The 21502-nt window shown below is 37.5% G+C and overlaps 2 protein-coding genes across 5 annotated transcripts in view; one reads left to right on the top strand and one right to left on the bottom strand.

Annotated features, from left to right (window-relative positions):
- Positions 1-12298, bottom strand: part of LOC102221529 (E3 SUMO-protein ligase PIAS2-like) — a 54690-nt gene extending 42392 nt beyond the window's left edge. The window contains exons 1-6 of one of the 2 annotated variants that reach the window (XM_023343652.1): positions 12228-12298; positions 8416-8600; positions 4618-4705; positions 4487-4537; positions 3081-3171; positions 2855-2989 (exon numbers count right to left, since the gene is read on the bottom strand). In XM_023343652.1, coding sequence (XP_023199420.1) covers positions 2855-2989; positions 3081-3171; positions 4487-4537; positions 4618-4705; positions 8416-8600; positions 12228-12241 — 564 coding nt within the window. In that variant the 5' untranslated portion in view covers positions 12242-12298. Of the gene's footprint in view, positions 1-2854; positions 2990-3080; positions 3172-4486; positions 4538-4617; positions 4706-8415; positions 8601-12227 lie in introns of those variants that run through there. The other variant, XM_023343653.1, reaches the window with a different exon arrangement.
- A 5042-nt stretch (positions 12299-17340) lies between these two features.
- paxx (PAXX, non-homologous end joining factor) lies at positions 17341-20902 on the top strand. Of its 3 annotated transcripts, none has more exons than XM_023343539.1 (8): positions 17341-17515; positions 17635-17773; positions 17858-17936; positions 18000-18049; positions 18336-18514; positions 19325-19375; positions 20047-20137; positions 20214-20902. In XM_023343539.1, the coding sequence occupies exons 2-8, from the start codon at positions 17658-17660 to the stop codon at positions 20260-20262; spliced, it is 615 nt and encodes a 204-aa protein (XP_023199307.1). In that variant the 5' UTR covers positions 17341-17515; positions 17635-17657; the 3' UTR covers positions 20263-20902. The 3 variants fall into 3 exon arrangements, with proteins under 3 accessions (XP_023199307.1, XP_023199306.1, XP_023199308.1); XM_023343538.1 differs by having other exon boundaries at positions 17342-17543; XM_023343540.1 differs by having other exon boundaries at positions 17344-17543; positions 17876-17936; positions 20214-20747.
- Positions 20903-21502: the final 600 nt, after the last annotated feature.

Below are 21502 nucleotides of genomic sequence, written 5' to 3' on the forward strand. Positions count from 1 at the left end.
TTAAATTGTAATTTGACTGCACCGCGCCCCCTATGTTATTCCATCAACTATATCTCCTTACTAAATCAGCCGATCTACAACAGACTTTTAGTGCATGAAGCACTGCTGAACACATTGATGTGTATTGCATAGTGGACGGGTGCAGGAACAGTGCGAGAGCATCGATGGTGGCGAGCAGGTGGCATTGCTGGACCAACCTCGGTTGCCATGAGGTTGGTGCAGGGCTGAGCTGTGAGGGCCGTTCGAGGCTGCTTTAAGCTTTAATTTTTTAAAATTATTTAAATGTCAAAACTTTGTGAAGCATTTGAGATACACATTATACATTTATATAGCTTGTATTTGCACACGTATGTTAACCATAACCGGAGTTTGAAATTAATTTGAATATAAAGAAACGTTAAAGTGTACTTTATTTTGTAAAACCAACACTGCTGGTGGGTTTACTGTCATAGCACTAACTCCTGACAGTCTAGCTGCTCTGTTTCCGGGGATGTGAGGGGAAAACCTACAGGTGATGATCATACTGGCCTTTATTGGCTATTCACACACTAAGCACATGGCTCATTAGTATCTCCAACAAATCATGCAAGCTGCGTGTTAGAAAAAATACATACTTTGGAGATTACAACATCCACCTTAAAAGATGCCAGTGGAAAGAAAACTAGGACAGAATGACTTACATGATTGGAGGAAATTATAAGCAAATTATAGAAAATGTATAACTTGCTGTACATACTGTATATTCACATATACATATCTGCATTTTTTGAATCTTGCAAGGACTGCTCTTAAGTTGCTTTTTATATTAACAGCATTTTATATTTTTACAATTTATAGCATTTTATATCTTATTTTTTATTTTTATTTTATCTACAACTACTACTCAGTGGTAGTTGTTATTGTGTCTTGTCTCTATGCTGTAACTGCGAAGTAATTTCCCTGCTGGGATGAATAAAGTACTTCTATTCTATTCTAATTTATTCTTAACTCTATGAAAACCGATTTACTGACAATAAGTTTACCATACAGATGTACATATACAGAATAATTTAACATAAAGCATGGACACCTTAACAGGGTTGTAGTGCAATAAGTTCATTTGAAGTAATTACTAACAAACTTTAACTACACAACCCTAACATTCTTGCAATCATATGTTGAACATTTCCAAATTTTGGCAACAACTCTCCCTGATAGTATTTATTAAAGATGTGTCTAGTCATTTCTAAAATATTTTTAAATTGCATCAACAGCTGTTTTGTAACTGTTTTATTTGTTTTCCCTTACTTATTACGTTTTCTATTGAAATGAACAATTATTACTAAAATATCTCAGAACATCTTCATTATTAATTCCACGGGCCATCATCATCATCATCATCATCATCATCATCATCATCATCATCATCATCATCATCATCATTCCTGTGTTATTCCAGAGTTTGTCTGACTACCTGGAGCTTAGTGTTAGCTTCCCCCTCACACACACCTGCCTTCCTGCCTGCATGAAACCTTTTCTTTATGAACATTTTCACTCCTTCTTACCGGGCAGCAGCAGCTAACCTGAACTCTTCCTCAATCTGTCCCTGGTCACGTCTCTCTCATCATCCTCCTCGACGATAATAAAGCCCCTGAATCGCTCATTCCCTCTCCTTGTCCGCTACTAAATCTCCTCCAACGGTCAAAGTTAGTGTGGTAATTAACATATCGGTTAGTTTGACACATTTTTCTGAATGGGCTTATGTGCTTTTTAGCTTTTGTGGTAGTTTTTCTGACCTGCCCCATCTCGTATCCGCTCATTTTCTCGGACTCCGGTTAGCTGAACTGGCGCTATTTATAACTTCAGAGGGGAGGGGCGGGCCAAGGAGTATTGAGGGATTTCATTGGATAAGCCCAATGAAATCCCTCAATAAAATCAATAAAATCAACCAATGGGCTGTCGCGGTAAATAAAAATGAGATTTAATATAATTTTTTTGTTAAATTATGACAGCGAAGGGCTGCCAGATATGGACAGTAAATGCATCAGTCAGTCCTTCCCTGGACAGAAGTTCAAACTGAATGCAGCTTTTTTTTTCTGTCCAAATTGTCAACCCACCACAGTGGTGGTGCGTTGCTCCAATTTACAAGCCACTTCATACTTTTACCCACATTTGGACAGTGGCGGGTGCTAATTTCCACCCGAGGTTGCACCTAAAATGAAATAATTATTTACGCCTGGCTTTCTTCAGGTTCTTCTGTTTATCAGAGAGAATGTAAAGCTGAGAAACTCTCCAGCATTTAGGTATTGTTTAATGTCACAAGAGCTCAGAGTTCACAGACGACCCCATGAAAAAACCTATCAAGACAGATGCTTCTAAACTTCTAAAAATATATATTTCTAAGTAGATAAAGACAAGTCATATCTGTTGAGAGTGATGGGACATGATGTGGCAATTTGATTCTTTTGAACAGTTCTTTGCCATGAACAGTAGGACTGAAGCTGTTCTTTGTTGTTTGACTTAGCTTGCTCTGCTCACTCATCAACTTCTATGGTTATATTTATTTAATTTAAAATTATTTAATCAGGAATAAAAATAACAGATATGTATAATTGATAGAAATTGTTGGATAATTTTTATATTTCATTGTACAAAAGAGAATTTTTGCTTCTGTGTTTTGAAACATTTGAACAAATAATAATTTAAAATGTTTTAAGTCAATTCAGCACTGTTTATCTGTATTGGATTGGTATTGGTGGATACTAAACCTCAGATATTTGTATTGGAAGTGAAAAAAGTGGATCAGTGCATCCCTAGTTTGAGGCCAGTGATTTAAATAGCTTGCTTAAATTCAATAAGATATTGTAAACCTCACCTTTCCCATTTCTTGGGTCCATGTCACTGAAATCTGGTTTGGCACAGCAGATGAAAGTCTGACAAGGGAGGTAATGTTTAGGGGTCTTCCTGTTCTCTTCTGTTCAACTCCATTTTTTGGTGGTGGTGCAAATCCCTAAAGATATAGAAAATTTAGTGTCTTCCCTCATTAAATTCTTTAGTGGAAGGTTTACACTTTACTGTTCTAAAGGAAAAATAGCACTTACAGGCAAAGGAAAGAGCTTGCCATTGACCTTTATACAAAGACTGTTGGGGAAATTATCATCTTGTGGACAACTTGTCTCTGCCAAGCAAAACCTGAAAGTTAAAAGAACCATTTAAGCATAATCTTGATATTATGCTAGGCTGTGTCAAAAGAGTTTGCAGGCAAGAAGTGACAATATAATTTAATTCATTTTGCTTGTATAGTGCTAAGTCTCAATAAAAGCCATAAATACGCTTTTTAATCAGATTAAATTTATATGCAGACGTTCAGTATATTTAATGTAGTCGAGTAGATTAAATTGTAACTACACATATTTAAATTAAACCTTAGCTAAAATAATGTGCAATCAAACTAAACTATTATGCCAATTTGTCAAATGGCTTTCAATCTAAGTAAATCCAGATGATTTCTATGAAAATACATGAAGACTGTTCTCGTCTTACTGGATGAGAACAAATTGGTCACAAAGAGATTCACAGTTAATCAATTTAAATCCCACACTCTTTTAGATTATCTGTTTTGCACAAAAACAAAAAGTTAAATATCTTTGAAATTTTGAGTGTTACTGCACAAATTGTACTTTATAAATTACAAATAATAAAATGTCATATTCTTGGATCGTAAAACATTTCCCTAAAGTTTTTACCTTTGAAGTCAGCAAAGTAGGTGTAAACACATTCAGTAAATAATGCGAACTTGGCTGTTGATTACTTGGCAACTTGAAAGGGGTTCGAAATCCCTGATGTTTTACAACAAGTTGCTGTCATATTGCAATGCAGACACTATTGACTTGCAGAGCAAGACAGGACCAATGGGATCGAACTTGATGATCTCCCCTTGAGTATGTACACACTAGTGTAATTAATGCATTAAAACATGCACACTAGTGCACCAGCAAGCAATGTGTTGCCTGCTGGTTTTATTTGATTAGTTTTGCCAAGTGAGGGGAATACTTCCTAATCCAAGCTGCCTCAATGTAAATATTAGAATTGAATTGTTATTTTAAACTATATACATCATACAACCTTGTGTGTAGCATGTGTTAATATGGGATACAAGCTGCTGAATCACTGATAAACTAAAGGTGTCTGAATGACGGGACCTTCTTCACAGTCTAATTGCAAAACCATGTTGTGAAAAGGGGCATTGCTGTCCCCTTCATTACTGTTTGGACAGCTTCATTCATTACGTTATTTTTGGAGGACTATGACTTTAAAAAAAACTGACAACAGTTTTTGTTGGATTTATTAAGAGTAGCTAAAATACCAATATTAACCTTTACATTATTTTTAGCTACCAAATTTATTTAAAAGTTGCTAATCTCTTTTGTCATTTCGTATTAAATGACAATAATTAATACGAATTAATTACTCATATAATTCAACTAAAATTCAACTAAGTACTCACCTAAGTTGAATTTGAACCATATAGTCCCTTCTGCCACCTGGCAGGAAGTCTCTGTAAAACATAACAAACCACTCATTTTAATATATATGATTTCTTCAACTGGTTAAGAAACTTTAACGAACAGTCCATACCTGGATATGCATACTTCTCGAACTTGCTGAGGTGTTAATGCAAAAATAAAATACTTTTCTTGATGGTACCTCTGTGCAGTACTTGCTCCTAAAAAATATTGCTGTTGTCATAAAACTATTTATTGTACCTTGACAAAACACATACAGACACATTTGCATTTCTAATTATATTACCCTTGTGAAAAAATAATATATTTAAGTATACCTTAAATATGCTTTATTTTTCTGAAATACATTTTTAGTATGTTATCAACTGGCTATACTTATTAAGATTATATTAAAAATGTAAAATAAATAAATGTCTAATGTATGCTTCTAATACTCTTTAAAACATTTATTTTGGTACACTTTCAAAGAGTATATTTTTCTAAACTGTACTTTATATTCTAATTAAATATATTACTAAAATTATACTCTGGATAATCCTTTTTAAAATACACTCTGCATGTATTTGTAAAAAAAAACAACAAACACTGCTCAAAAAAATAAAGGGAACACTTAAACAACACAACGTAACTCCAAGTAAATCAAACTTCTGTGAAATCAAACTGTCCACTTAGGAAGCAACACTGATTGACAATCAATTTCACCTGCGGTTGTGAAACTGGAATAGACAACAGGTGGAAATTATTGGCAATTAGCAAGACACACTCACTAAAGGAGTGGTTCTGCAGTTGGGACCACAGACCACTTCTCAGTACCTATGCTGTCTGGCTGATGTTTTGGTCAGTTTTGAATGTTGGTGGTGCTTTCACACTCGTGGTAGCATGAGACGGACTCCACAACCCACACAAGTGGCTCAGGTAGTGCAGCTCATCCAGGATGGCACATCAATGCGAGCTGTGGCAAGAAGGTTTGCTGTGTCTGTCAGCGTAGTCTCCAGAGGCTGGAGGCGCTACCAGGAGACAGGCCAGTACACCAGGAGACGTGGAGGAGGCCGTAGGAGGGCAACAACCCAGCAGCAGGACCGCTACCTCCGCCTTTGTGCAAGAAGGAACAGGAGGAGCACTGCCAGAGCCCTGCAAAATGACCTCCAGCAGGCCACAAATGTGCATGTGTCTGCACAAACGGTTAGAAACCGACTCCAAGAGGATGGGGGTTGTGCTCACAGCCCAACACCGTGCAGGACGCTTGGCATTTGCCAGAGAACACCAGGATTGGCAAATTCGCCACTGGCGCCTTGTGCTCTTCACAGATGAAAGCAGGTTCACACTGAGCACATGTGACAGACGTGACAGAGTCTGGAGACGCCGTGGAGAGCGGTCTGCTGCCTGCAACATCCTTCAGCATGACCGGTTTGGCAGTGGGTCAGTAATGGTGTGGGGTGGCATTTCTTTGGAGGGCCGCACAGCCCTCCATGTGCTCGCCAGAGGTAGCCTGACTACCATTAGGTACCGAGATGATATCCTCAGACCCCTTGTGAGACCATATGCTGGTGCGGTTGGCCCTGGGTTCCTCCTAATGCAGGACAATGCTAGACCTCATGTGACTGGAGTGTGTCAGCAGTTCCTGTAAGATGAAGGCATTGAAGCTATGGACTGGCCAGCCCGTTCCCCAGACCTGAATCCGATTGAGCACATCTGGGACATCATGTCCATCCACCAACGTCACGTTGCACCACAGACTGTCCAGGAGTTGGAGGATGCTTTAGTCCAGGTCTGGGAGGAGATCCCTTAGGAGACCATCCGCCACCTCATCAGGAGCATGCCCAGGCGTTGTAGGGAGGTCATACACAATACTGAGCCTCATTTTGACTTGTTTTAAGGACATTACATTAAAGTTGGATCAGCTTGTAGTGTTATTTCACTTTAATTTTGTGTGTGGCTCCAAATCCAGGCCTCCATTGGTTAATAAATTTGATTTCCATTGATGATTTTTGTGTGATTTTGTTGTCAGCACATTCAACTTTGTACAGAACAAAGTATTCAATGAGAATATTTCTTTCATTCAGATCTAGGATGTGTTATTTGAGTGTTCCCTTTATTTTTTTGAGCAGTGTATATATATATTCTTTTTTTTTTTTTTAAATGTACATTTTAAAAATATATTATAAATATAAACAAAATACTTTTCTGAAGTAGAAACAAAAACAATACTTGAGTGGAATGTATGTATATGTATAAACATATATACATACAGTTGTGTTCAAAATAATAGCAGTCCCACATCACTGACAAGATAAATCACTGTTTTTGTTTGAATTTCAACTTCTACACTGCAGTAAGTTTCTAAAAGGTTTAGAAAACCAACACACCCAACAGGCATGTTGTGCATGCTGCTGATTCTGTGAAACGCAATCATTTTCTGAAAGAGGTGTGTTCAAAAAAATAGCTGAGTTCAATTAGTGAGGTCATTGATTATGTGAAAAAACATTGGTGTTATGCAGGTGACCCTAATTTAAGGATCAAGGCAACTGACGCTGCATATGCTGGATGTGCATTTGTCCTTAAAAAACAGAGTAACATGGGTCGTCCAAGACACTGTTCAGAAAAAGAGCGTTCTTTGATCAAAACATTTATAAAAGAGGGGAAAACATATAAAGAAGTGCAGAAAATAATAGGCTGTTCAGCTAAAATGGTGCTTTAAAATGGCAGCCAAAACCAGAATGTTGAGGGGGGAAAAAGAAAAACAACTATTCGAATGGATCGGAGAAGAACCAAAATGGCAAAGACTCAGCCAATGATCAGCTCCAGGAAGATCAACAAAGGCCTGAGACTGCATGTGAGTACTGCAACAATCAGACAGCGTCCATGAGAAGCCAAGCTACCAGCAAGAAGCCCCTGCAAAGTCCCATTGTTAAAAAAATACATGTGCTGAAGTGGCTACAATTTGCCAAAGAACATATTGACTGGCCTAAAAAGAAATGGCGTAGTATGTTGTGGACTGATGAAAGTAAAATTGTTCTTTTTGGCTCTAAGGGCCACAGACAGTTTGTCAGACGTCTTGCAAACTCTGAATTCAAGCCACAGTAAAGACGATAAAGCACGGTGGTTCAAGCATCATGATATGGGGATGTTTTTCATTCCATGGTGTTGGTCCTATTTAATGCACACCAGGGACCATGGGTTAGTTTGAGTACACCAGAATACTGGAAGAAGTCATGTTCCTATATGCTGAAGAGGAAATGCCCTTGAAATGTTTGTTTCAACAAGACAATGACCCCAAACACACCAGCAAGAGAGTGAAATCATGGTTCCAGACAAACACAATTCAAGTAATGGAGTGGCCAGCACAATCCCCAGACCTTAATCCCCAAGAAAATTTGTGAGTTGACTTTTATCATTTGTAGTTAAAACATATGAAGTCGTGCTTCAGCATCAAGCATGCTCAATTATGCTAAGATTTAATATACTTGGTATATTTATTTTTCACAAGGGTAGAACTCTATTGACTTAAGATAAAGTTTTATCAACTCTATTGTTAACCCTTCCACTTACCCTAACCTTTACCAGTACATTCCTAACATTTAACGTAAAGTTAATGTACACTTTGTCCCCAACCCTAAAAACTGTGGTCTTAAGTCTTCACAGAGTAAATTATTATACTAGAAATGATCCCTAAACACTTAAGTACATACAGACACTGAATACTTTCCCTAACCCTATCCCCAGTGTTCGGTTCTGGTCCAGAAGCCCTTCATGAACAAAATAAAAAGAACTTGGTAACGTAGCTTCTCAGACTTTAATGTATAAATATGGCTACAATCAAATAGTAATGTTTAAGTGTACTGAACTCAACTCTTGTAAACAGTTACTCATCTCATTTTTGCTGTTAACAAAATTGGAAAACATTACAGACCTAGACTTGAAGGCTTGATAAGAACATCCAGCACATCATAAAAGGGCAGCGGTTTCATCTGTACATCAGGATGGACAGGGGGAATGAGAGGGGCAGGCTGTTGAAGGTTCATGCTGGTTTTGGCACAGTACCACACTGCTGTTTCGCCTGTCAAGAGGCTGAGGTTTATGTTAGAGGGTTGACTCCTGCCAACAGAGAATAGTTGTCAGTACATTTTTATTTATAGTCCTCCAAACCATCCTGCTTAGCTTACAATAGTGAAAAGAGACTACATGAAACAACATTTCATACATTAAATATAGATACAAACACTGCAAACCCACAAAACAATATACAAAGAGTTCAACAGTTTTTAGACAGATGTTTTAAGATTACTATATAAATGAATTAGAATTGATTCAAGTAGAAATTATAAAGCTAATTTTTCTAAAAGCATAACAAATTGGTACACACTACCAACACAGGCTGGAGAGGAAAGAAATAACATCAAAGATGTTTGTAAGCATCTTTTTACACTAATAAACATTCAGCCCCTAATTTTAGTCAAATTGTAATATTCTTGCAAAAGTTTTAAATATTTCTTAGAGAAGTGTTAAATCTGAAGCAGACATGGACATTCATTCTGAATATTCAAAAAAAGCACACAATTTGAAGCACAATGATTCTGCTTGAATAAGCAAAAGTCCATATTTTTATTCATATTATTTAATATGTTTCAACCTTAATGAGAACTGTTTCACCAAATTGTTGGCTGATTGTACTGAATTAACTAAAGGAAGAGCAGCTGTAGGCTTTTCTAAAGCCTGAGTGGTGGTTTGAACAGCCGATGCATGGATAATTATATAATTATTCTGTGGAAAGCATGCCATGTGAAGTTGGTATATCATAAATCTACCCAAACAATATGCCCTGCAGTATTAAACAACAGAGTATCAAGAGTACTGAAGCACCAACTGCAGATCAGCAACTAATGGCTTTAAAAAGTTTTACTAAACATGTAAGCAACTGACAGAACTCATCTTTAAAATGTATAATCAGCTAAACATGTTGTCAGTCTGTCATAAGTAAGTCAAGTGTTTTTTTTAAGATTGATATAATCTGCCAAGCTTGAGGCTATAGTCCAGTCAAGAAACAACCTAGCCAAAATATTGCAAGAACTATATGATAAAAAAATAAGCTCTTTACTAAATCTGTGAACTAGAGCAAATGTTGAAATAATAACTGAGAGACTACCAATAATTGCTCATATTTCCTATGAAGAACTTAGTTTATAGGTCTAACAGGGTGTTTGCTTTAGCCGGGGATGCATTAGCTGATGAAGATTTATGTGGTAATCAAGACTTGATTAAAAGATGTTCTTTTTGACCTATGAGGCAAATAGATCACTTCCTTTGTATTGTACATTTTCTATGCCATAAACAGACAGATAGATTAATAGATCAATATATATGACATAAACCATAAATCCAGTCATGATTAATAATGGGTATTTTTTGCTACAATGGAAAGCATGGCAATTGCAAACTATTTTTTCTTTCAGTACCTTCATAATGCAGTTTTTCCTGCCTTGTAGTCATAAAAGCCGAGTTAGTACTATGACATTTACACAATTCATTGTTTACCTCAGGGGAACAAGGTTAAATCAGCCTAGATTTCCTTAATTTTGAAAGATCTGCAATCAACCAATAACTATGTGAGAAACTGATCCTGTCCACTAATCTTATCTACCTCCATAAAGATCTGAAAATCAGCCACTGTCTTCCATTTGCTCTGCTGTAAGAGAGGACTGACTGATCTGCCCTCAGGTCACATCTGCACAGTTAACAATAGTCACCTCACTGTCAACTGTCAAATTAGCTGATATATTTACGGTAGTAATTTTTCAGACAAAAAATAGAGATCAGCCAAAGTCAAAATCAAGAGGTCAGGCATTTTAAAGACGTGGGTACGCTTGTAAAAATCCCAACATAAAATAGCACAGGACACACACCAATCAATTCCAATTAAATTTGATGATGAAAAAAATACATGCAACTTCTGCATCAAACAGTGTCCTTAGACATCTTACACTGCATATGACAGTTGAGAGAAATGAGTTCCATTCAAAGCATCACCAAAAGTTAAAGCACACAGTTCTGCTTAGCTGCTGCTATGGTTAATTATGCACATGAAAGAGCCTTTAACCCCCCCTCTGATGTTCATTTCTGAGGTGCTCCAATAATGTTGTCAGTTCAATTAGACCCAGGAATTTTTTTTCCCCCTCCAGGGCATCTTTTGTGGGCTCTAGTGTCCCTTATATGAAAGTAGGCTGACAGGAAAGGAGAGAAGACATGCGGCAAATGTCGCCGGGTCCGGGAATCGAACCCACGACGGCTGCATCGAGGACTCAAGGCCTCCAAATGTGGGTCTATCCCCTACGCCACCACGGCACGTCCCGACCCAGGGATTTTTTTATATGCAGTAGTGTCACAATCCAAAACGTTTCCCCAAAACATTTTTGTATTTGTTCATTAATGCCATTACTAACAATTTCAATCAATATTCAGTGCAATGGTGCTATAATCAGAATTAGAATCGACCTCAATACCGTCTTCAGCTTCCTTCTGTATTTCCCTGTCAAGATCAAAGATAAGTTCGAGCACCTCCATTTTTTTCTGCTGGTCATCTACTAAAAATCTGAAAACCACTATATTACATGTAAAGTTTTAGGACTTCCTTGCAGATAATATTTATAAGTTTACCTCCTCATATGCTGAGTGTCCACTCAACAAGGATCAAGTCTGCCCAAGGGAACAGAAAAGGTTCCTATCAAGTCTTCATAACACCTGCCTTCTCACAGTTTACTGGTGAGGTAAAGAGGAAGGGGGGGGGGACATTTATCTGTCTGTGTATGAGGATAAATTAGTCGCACAGTGGCAAACAAACAAAAAATATTAAACCCTTTTGACACTTTAATTTGACTGCTGGGTCAAACTGACCCAAATAATATTTATGTACTATGAAATGTGTGATGTGCTGCAACTATGTAAAATAACCCATTTTCATCTTATGTACTCATCATGGTTATGTTGTTTCAACCAGAAAAAATACTTTGATCAAATTCTTTTTTAGATTTTTAAACTTTATAATAGGTCAATTTAATCCGCAGGATAACAGGGCATTTAAATGGTTAAATCAAAAGATGGAATGATCGACATGACTCCCAGAGGTTTGCACTGAGTTTGCAAGAGGAGTAAATGGTTGCAGGTCATTTCGTTCTTTAGCAACGCTGTAGCCATCCTCTTACTCTCTTGCATCAAAGCTAGCCGTTTCGGGGCTAATTCCTAATTGTAGCCTGCTAACGACTGCTTTAGACCCATATAAAAAAATGCAACACAAACATCTATGATCAACATTTCCTTTGCCTCCTAAAATAAATTATTCAGTCACTTCACAAAACCGAGCTCGTACAAAGGACAATAGTAGTCCCTGTAAGGTGTTAGAAACTGTTTTTAATTATCATTTAATGCAATCATACGCGTCAATACTGTTATTTAGAAATGTAAAAAAAACCAACAACAAAAAAAACTACTAGTAAGTAGTAAATTTTCAAAATCTAAAACACAAAGGAGCTGCTTTGTGAAAAGTAAAACTGTTAGCATAAGGCTATTCTTTGAAGTATTTAAGATCTGTAGTCCATTGAAACTCTGTGCGTATAAGTGTCCGCCAACTTTTTCAGTTCACGGTGTTATATATTTACAGCTTTTCTACCTTCGTAGCGTCAGGAAAAGTCTAAATAACTGAGATTACATTGCCTTTTTGTTTTCGCCTACCTGTGATCCCCCATTTTTTGCCATTTTGTTTTTCCGGGTCAGTATTTCCGTTACACCTTAGCTCATTTGCGCATGTGCTAAAAGAAAATACTTCCGGTAGGGTCTTTTTATTTATTCTTCTTTTTACATTTCATTGTAATCGTAAAAATATGATATAATTTAAGTACAATCACAAAAATACAGATAAAAACAGTTTGGTTGCATTTCACTAAACTGCTTTGACTGATATTTTCTGAAAACAAAAAAATGTATCAAGTAAATGTATATTTGTGTACCAAAGGTGAGGAAAACTGGAGTAATAAATATGTATTTCCTATTGTGACCTTGAGTGCAATCACCGCTATTATAGAGTGTTAGAAGAACCTTAAATCCTACTTTTACCAAACCTTTACACAGATATGTTGTAAGAATTAGCAAAGGCACTGCTTGCAAATTAGACACATTTCATTTGGTTCATGAATTCACAGATGCCCTGATTTAAGGGCGAGAGTAATCACAGAGAGTTTATTTTATTACACAAAATAACAAAACCTTAAATAAAGGTCAAAGCTGCCCCTGGAAATATTTAGTTTGCTGCTTGGGGACAAATAATGAATGAGGAAAAGAAATAAAAACAACCAGGCGCTCCCCAACAAAAACACACTCACAAAATCTCTAGAGAATACCACAAAGAAATAAAACTCAACTTTGACTAGTTTCTTCAGTCTAAATGAAACAGTCCCTTTAAAATGAGCCAGAGGGCTAAACAACAGAGTCCCCCTTCCCTAAACCCAAACAAAATCCAAAAAAATAGTGTTAGTCAATAACTACCCAGAATAAATAATCCTAATCTGAAACTAAAGTAAAATGAAACTAAGCTACACTGAAACAGAAGCAGGCCAACCTCCTGATAAGTGAAACCAGTCAAATGATATGATCAATCCCTACAGAACTGTTTTCCAATATTTGGTGGGCGGGGCCTACATTCTCAACAACGCCCTCTAGAATATTTTAAAGAAATCAGCCCAAGCCATCCTTTGAAAGAGAATCATGAAATCTGGTACACATGTGTAACGTCTCATGACCTACCAAAAATCTCTGGATAATGCATCTGATCAATGTCCAGACGCAGTGTTCCAGCTCTTCTCCACTAGAAGCAATTAGATGATTTGAATCTTTATCATTGCATTTGGGCCACCAATTAATTTCTATAAGACAAAATTAAATATTTGGATTTGTTTGAGTCCTTCAGCACCACAAGCACAAACATCAGCAGCGTCCACAACTGCTGCGCGCTCCCGGCCTGCACGGCCTGTGCACATCCACAATAGTGAGGAACAGACTGAGGGAGGAAATTCCAGTTCATTTTTCAGGAGGGACAATATGTAGGCAGAATATGGAATCCTGCCTACATATTCACATAATCAATCTTGCAACCTCCAAAATCATATAGCATAAAGTAACTTAAAATGTGCAGATGGAATTTTATCAGCACTGCATAGAATATTCTTAATAATTGGTAATTGTCAAGGCTGAAATATATTTAATAGTAACATTAAATATTATGATAATTAATATTATAATAATCATATTATCATTGTCATAATAATAATAGCTATCACTCAACACTAAAACATGCCAGGGAAACGTTCTTTGCAGATATCATAAGTAAAAACATTAACAAAGCTTGAGCAACAGTTGACAGGCTCACAAACCCTCCAGTGATGTTACCGCTTGAATTTCAATCTAATGCAGCCTGCAACTGATTTGCCAGCTTTTTTGAAAGAGAAATTTTAAAAAACCAGAAGTTTAATCTGCAAACCCACACTAAATCCAGCACCAATGCTATGCTCAAACATAAAAATGCAGAAAAATGACCCAATTTCAACCACTGCCCCTTTTCCACCTGCTCTACTTCAGCAGCTCAGCTCAGCCCGGCCCGGTTCTGCTCGGAGTGAATGCGTTTCCACAGATCTGGTGTTTTGACCATCAGTGCTGCCTCATCAGATTTTCCTACCGTAGCACGGATAGATAGCTAAGTCTATCTGTCGGTGCTACGCGTCCAAAATTGCTACCATTATGTTTACAAACCGAAAACTACAGCAGGTTGTGTTAATGTTAAATATATTGGATAATATTATTTGAGTGACAGGACTGAAGTGGAAGCTGAAGAGTTATGCTTAGCATAGCATTGGAACAATTTATATACACGACGAAACCACAAGATCACTTCATCTGAATATTCTACCCATTTAAAATCAAAAGCTATGGCAGATGTATGCACCAATCCTTTTATTAGAATATCTTACATTTTTAAAAAAAATTAATTACAAAAGTGTTTGTAAGAATGAAACACATGGAAAACAGGTTTTTATTGGAATTAAATTAAACACAAAAATCTACAAATACTGATCACCGCAACTCTTTTTTGCGTATTAATCCATTGTATGACAGTCTTTATCAGATGCAGCGCAGCCACAATGTGTCCACCGAACTGCACAGGTCACTGTGCTCCTGAAATGATAGGATATGATTAATGTACACTAATATTACACAGCTATTACACAGCTTCAATCCCACATCTTGCTACCAACATCTATTTAGCAAGATTTAATAAAAAGAGAGTGCAATTAGACTAAAAATATTTCAAAATATAGGGACAAAATAGCCCTATGAAGTAATACAGCAGCCAGTGGAAACACTTGCAAAGCAAGCTGAGTAGAGCCGAGCCAAGCCGGTGTAAAAGGGGCATACTTAACTCTAAAAACCTAGAAGAAATTATAAGTCAATTAAGCTCAAGTTAATGCTGTCTGGATATCCTACCTACACATTTCTTTAAGAAGTTCCTGTCTATCATTGCTAATGATCTGGTCCAAATAGTAAACTCGTCACTCTCATCAGGTGTTTTCCTTCAGGCTTTAAAATCAGCAGGTGTCAAACCACTGATAAAAAAGAACAATCTGGACAAATCACTACTGCAGAATTACAGGCCGATCTCCAACCTCCCATTCATCAGCAAAGTTATTGAAAAAGCTGTTTTAACAGTTAAATGGCTTCCTAATGATAACCAACTGCTTTGACGTCTTACAGTCTGGTTTCTGGTCTCACCACAGCACAGAGACTGGCCTAGTCAAAGTGTTTAATGATATCCATATAAACACAGACTGTGGAAGAAATACAGCGGTGGTTGTTAGACCTCAGTGCAGCTTTTGACCCTGTTGACCATGACATATTTCTGAAACGACTGGAGAGTTGGGTTGGACTCTCTGGTCCAGAACTCAACCCTATTGTTACATGAACAATAGGGATTTCTTTGTTTCAATAGGAAACTTCTCATCGAAGCGGACAGAAGCCACATGTGGTGTACCCCAAGGTACAATCCTAGGACCCCTCTTATTCAATATCTATATGATCCCATTTGTTCAAGTTATAACAGGAAGTAAGATTAGCTACCATAACTAGTCGGCTTTCTGAAGAACATTTCCAGGATTAGAGGACTAATGTCTCAGCTAGATCTAGAGAAACTCATCCATGTGTTTATCTTTAGTCGCATTGATTACTGCAGCAGCGTCTTCACAGGTCTGTCCAACAAATCAATCCTCCAGCTGCAGCTGATCCAGAACGCTGCAGCTGCTGTTCTGACTAAAACCAGGAAGATGGAGCACATCACCCCAGTTTTAAAGTCCTTCCACTGGCTCCCTGTAACTCAGAGAATAAACTATAAAATACTGTTAGTTTATAAATCACTAAATGGTTTAGCACCACAATATATTAAAGATCTGCTGTTGTTGTATCAACTTTTCAAACATCTCAGGTCTTCTGGTTCTGCTCTGCATCCCCAGAACCAGAACCAAACATGGAGAAGCAGAATTCAGCTTCTATGCATCTCAAATCTGGAACAAACTTCCAGAAAACTGCAAACATCTGAAACACTGAGTGCTTACAAATGTAGACTAAAAACCCACCTGTTTAGAGTTGCTTTTGAAACATAACCATGAAACATTAACTAATAATCTGATGTGCAAAATGTAATATTGTTGACTGTGTTTTCTATGACTTTGTATTTTTGTGTTTTATGATGTAAAGCACTTTGAAATGCTTTGCTGCTGAAAGGTGCTATACAAATGAAATTTGATTGATTGGTTGACATGCATATGAAATTAGGAACATTCACAACTATTCTGGTTCTTCAGTCTCCAATATTCCAGTTAAAAATAACATTAAATATTTAGGGATCTACATTACTGAATGTAAAGCCCCTACTGGGAGAAATAATTTACAACATAAAATTGATAAATGTAGAAAGATTTTGAATCAGATAACATCTTCAATTTCGAAGAATTTCACATTTGAAACAGATTGTTTGATAACAAATTACATTGAAGTAATTCATGCCATTCCTAATGTCCTCGTTCAGTCAGTTAAAAATAGTTTATCCAACCTCACAATACCAAGATTACATAAGATTCAAATGTGATTATGTTGCTATAATAGACACACAAAAAAATACAGAAACAGATTTTTGAACCAATATTCAGTAAATTACATATAACCTGGGAAAACAAAAATAACTCTCACCTTACAAATGTACAACATTTAAAATAGGATTTGACATTCCCAATTCCTCCTAAATATAAAGACCTACATTTTAAAATAATAAACAACATATATCCTTTAAATGAGTTCATAAGTGGGAGGTTTATTTTTTAGGTAGAGAATTGTGGGGGTTTTTGTGTAGAACTCAGATGGAAATAATAAAAAACTTATTTCATGAGTGTTGAAATACAACATTTATGAAAACTGTTTCACAACTTCCTGTTCTCCAGGACAGGAATTTGGATTAGAATAAGATTTCTTCTCATTTCAAAAGGTTCAGTTTGGTTTATTTGTGAAAGAAAGAAATGTGGAATTTCTAGTCAATATTGTAACAATTATAAAACAACATTACATTCATAAATGTAGATTTTCAAAAAGTTCCCTCTCATTGTAATTGATTCAATATATATATATATGGCACGTAAAACGTCAGAGAACATTGGTTGGTTGTATTCTGCAATTCAGATGGTTTTTTTTGTCCATCAATGTCATACACATTCCGGTGCAGTAGGTGGCGGTAAACACTCAAGGATTATATAATAATCCTCCAATAAAACACAAGGATGAAGGACTTCCTATCAGCGCATGTGCAATATAAAAGCTGTCCAATCTTTAAGGGAACTTGTTTACGCCTGGGTTAGATCCAAAACTGGGCAATTTATTAATATAGTTTGAATATAGCTGCGGTTGGGAGCATTTAGAGGGCAGGAAAGGTCGGTTCTACGTCTTAAAGCTCTATAGGTCAGAGGTTATTTGAGGGTTTCACGTCTGTGAATGGGATGCAGATACGCTGAAGTTTGAGTTTCACAGTCATACGTCTCCTCTTTGTTAGGTTCCGCTGAGCTCAGGAGGATCATGCAGAGGGACAGCAACTGGTTCTGCACCGTGGTGGACATGAAGAGCCAGACTAGATATGTGTGCTACAGCCGCAGGAAGGAAGGAGGAGGAGGAGGAAGAAGACTCTGTGTTAAGTAAGATCATCTGATCTGATCAGCTGTGATAGAGTGAAGAGTTTGTAAGCTGCAGCAGAAACCTGGACTGGTCAGGATGGTCAGTGTCTCCATGTCCTGCAGTGTGACGGACGCAGCAGCAGTTTGGAGCGCGGACTGCTCTGAGGACGTCCTGAAGCCGCAGGTAGATCCCGTCTTCTGTCTCCTCCTATAGCAGCTCCCCCATCTGACCCCGCTGTCCCCTCAGGGACACAGGCCGGCCCTGAAATCCACAGAGGATGACATCCTGAGGTTCAGGTGAGGGGGAGGGAAGAGGGGGAGGGGGGTCATCAGAAAATTTTTTAGATTGTGAACCACAAATCTGAAACAAACGTCCAAAAAAACGCAAAGCAGCTAAAATACTGAGTTCCTTTAACAAGGCTGAAAAGCCCCTTGTTTAGAGCTGATTTGTAATAAATGGTGCATGAATGAATTCTACTGTGGATCAAAACTTTTCATCTCTTTTGTTTATCGTGTTCTGTTTGGATCATGTAAAGCTCTTTGAGACGTCTGACCTGTCCTCGGTGCCTTGCTGTCCCTGCAGGACGTCGTGCCTCAGTGGGGATGTGAGAGTTGTGGTTCAGCACAGCAGGGCAGCTCTTCATGTGGGCTCTGGACCGGCCGCACTCAGTGTGACCCTCACCAGGATGGAGGCTCCTCAGGCCACAGAGGAGCTCAAGGAGCTGCTCTTCACCATGGCTGACACACTTGCACAGCTTGACAGTCCGTTTGTCCTCTTCTTCCACCCTCTGGCATCTTAACCAGCTCCGAGTCTGCAGCAGCGTGACTTCCGAACTCTATTGGAATCACAAAATAGAATCTCTGTGCTAGTTGTGATCAAAGAGGGGGATTCTTGGGAAAGTCTTAGAACCTAACCTGGGTCTATATGGGGTCATGTTTTTCCAAGTATCAATCTCGATTACAAAGTTATATATGACTTTACTGCTACCATTTATCCAGTTTTTGGCCCACTGGGACATAAACAGTTACTTAGTTTTATTTTATTATTTAAATTATTATTTATTTATTTAAAATGTCTTCTGCAAGAGAATCCTGGCCAAGACTGGCAACAGCACACAGATCTTAAGTTAGCTTAATGTGATATTTAAATCAGGGACTTATCACCAGTGATATGATTTTCTAACGTTTCTTGAAATATCATGTCTTTAGAGGCATGAGGGGAAGAATACATATTCCAGAAAAGACAGCTGGACCTAAAATCTGACCACAATAATGAGAAACGGCTCTGGCCCAGACTCTGAACCCTGGTGCAGCTGCAGCTCTAAGCAGGACACAAACATGGTATTCAGTAATCCAGGTAAAACAGGAAAACATATTTGAACAGCAAAAGTAGCAATCTGAGCCCTTCTGTCAGTGTTTGGAGTTTTCAAACCTCCTCAGTTCCAGTTTACCACTTTGTTTTTGCTGATTGTGCTGAGCGATTTGATAATGTCCAGCTCCTTTTCTGGAGATGTTTCTGAGTATCAGTTCTTCAGATTTGATGCAGGTTTTTATGGGTTGGTCTTCCTCCAGGTGGGAGCTCAGCTGTGAATCCTTTCAAGAGCCTGCAGCGATGCCCAGCAGGTAAGCTTCTGTCCCGTCCCAGGGCCACCAGTTAGGAGGTTGGAAATGAGAAACACAACTTTTGGATTTAAAAAAAAAAATATATATATATATAAACACCACAGACTCTATACTTATAAAACAATGAAAAGATGCAGAAAGACCACAGAACTGAAATCCAACCCAGGATCTTCAGGAACAAATCAGGTTAGGGTTCCACTGAGGCCTGTCAGATTAAAAGCATCTTCTGAAAAGAACTTGGTCAGCAGTAAAAGTGAAGCAGTGCAGGATTACAGGGAGTTTATCAGAAGCAGGTCAGCAGTGTGGTTGGTTTTTTAATAAATTATTTACACCAAATATTGATATTGGCCCACATTTTCATATTGGTGCATCTCTACTAATCTGTGTGGAAATAATCTGTATAATGTTTTCCTCTTAGAAAGTTGATTTATTTTAGTAACTCCATTTGCAAATTTTTCTTAATGGGCCTGTACTTCATGTATATGATTTTATTTTTTGTAACCTGTTGATTGTTGACCAATGAGCAGGTTTTATCTCCAGTGTAGAGTTGGAAGAGTAATTCTTGATGTTCTGCTGATGTAGGATGAGAAAACAATAAATCATGAACATTTGTCATGTGATTGATTTATTGCTTATTGTGAATTTCAATCTGAAAAGCTCTCCTTTTTCAGATTTGAAACCCCGACAGCAGCAGAACGGCGCTGCGTCTGTGACCAAGAGGAGGCTTCCTGGGGCTTCACTGATCAACCCCGGCACTAAGAAGTAACGTTCAGTCCAACATCCCAGCCTGTTGGCTTCAGTCTGTCTGTCTGGATCAGCAGCTTCTGTCTTTTTGCAGAAAGGTGCAAGCGACCGGCGTAGCCTTTGATGATGAAGATGAAGTCTGATTTGTTTTTATTTAATTTTTTAATGTGTTTTAAAGATGTCCAACTTTTGAGGAACTCATCTTTTTAACCACTGTTGAGACGTTTACTCCAGACACGCACCATACATGCACGCACACACAAACTACGGACACAAAGATTCTACACAAAAGCCTTTTATTTTATATGGAAACTTTCTGTAGAAACAAAACTTAACTTAACTTTAGTTAATTTAGAGCATCGATGACCACTGGGAGGACCTTTTATTTAATTTAATTTTTTAATACTAAAAAATTAGTAGTAAAAAAAATTAGCGTCAGCAGACGCCTCCTGGTCTGCTGACACATCAGCAGACCAGGAGGCGGACCTTAGGATATAAGCAATGTGTCTTCCGTGTTTGAGCAGATGCTGTATAATTTCGGTTATTTTCACTCCACAACAAATTAGCCTGTGAGGGTAAGCGTCTCTCTTTTCTAGCGCTAAAAAAGAATAAAATAAGTAAAGTCTGATTATTTGTGTCGGCTGATTTCCTGCATGTGTGGTCACATGGTTCCGGTCCGTCAGTAAACTTATATGATAACACCACCTAAAGTAGCACTAATATTGTACTTTTATTAAATGTTTTTAATTTGGATTATAATAAACTTTGTCATTATAAAATACATGGATTATGACGTTAGGTGCCTTCTTTTACAAAAAGGTTAAATCATGCAACACACAGTTGCACATGAGCCATCACTCATACATGATAACATGGGAAGTGTGGGTTCAGTGCTCATGGTGCGTTCAATGGTGCTGCTGGGTAGAAACTTCTTCACTTTGTTTATTCTTACTTTAATTGGAACATGGTGTTCTTTATGTTTTAATTAAATTCTTTTTTAAGTTCAGAGTTGTGGTGAATGCTGGAATTGTAATAATGTAAAATGGATTAAGCCAAGAAATGAAATAAAAATGACTTGAACAGAATTGCTGATGAACATGCAGCGATTCTGTCCAGCTAAAAATTGAAGAAACGTTTTAGACCTGAAGGATCATTTTGTGCCTTTTGTTAGGATTCATGTTAACGTTTCTGTGCTGGATCACTGGTGACTAATAACTTGTGACAAGAAACAAGTAACTGTCATCAGAATGACTGGAAAAATCTGGAATTCAATTTCGTCATTTTTCAGCACTGAATCAATACAAAAAATAAAATATGAAAATAGAAAACTGAGTACTTCCAGATTTCATCCCCATTATATTGTAGAGATGTTGTATTCTTTCT

This window comes from Xiphophorus maculatus, chromosome 12, assembly GCF_002775205.1.
Source record: "Xiphophorus maculatus strain JP 163 A chromosome 12, X_maculatus-5.0-male, whole genome shotgun sequence".
NCBI lineage: Eukaryota > Metazoa > Chordata > Actinopteri > Cyprinodontiformes > Poeciliidae > Xiphophorus > Xiphophorus maculatus.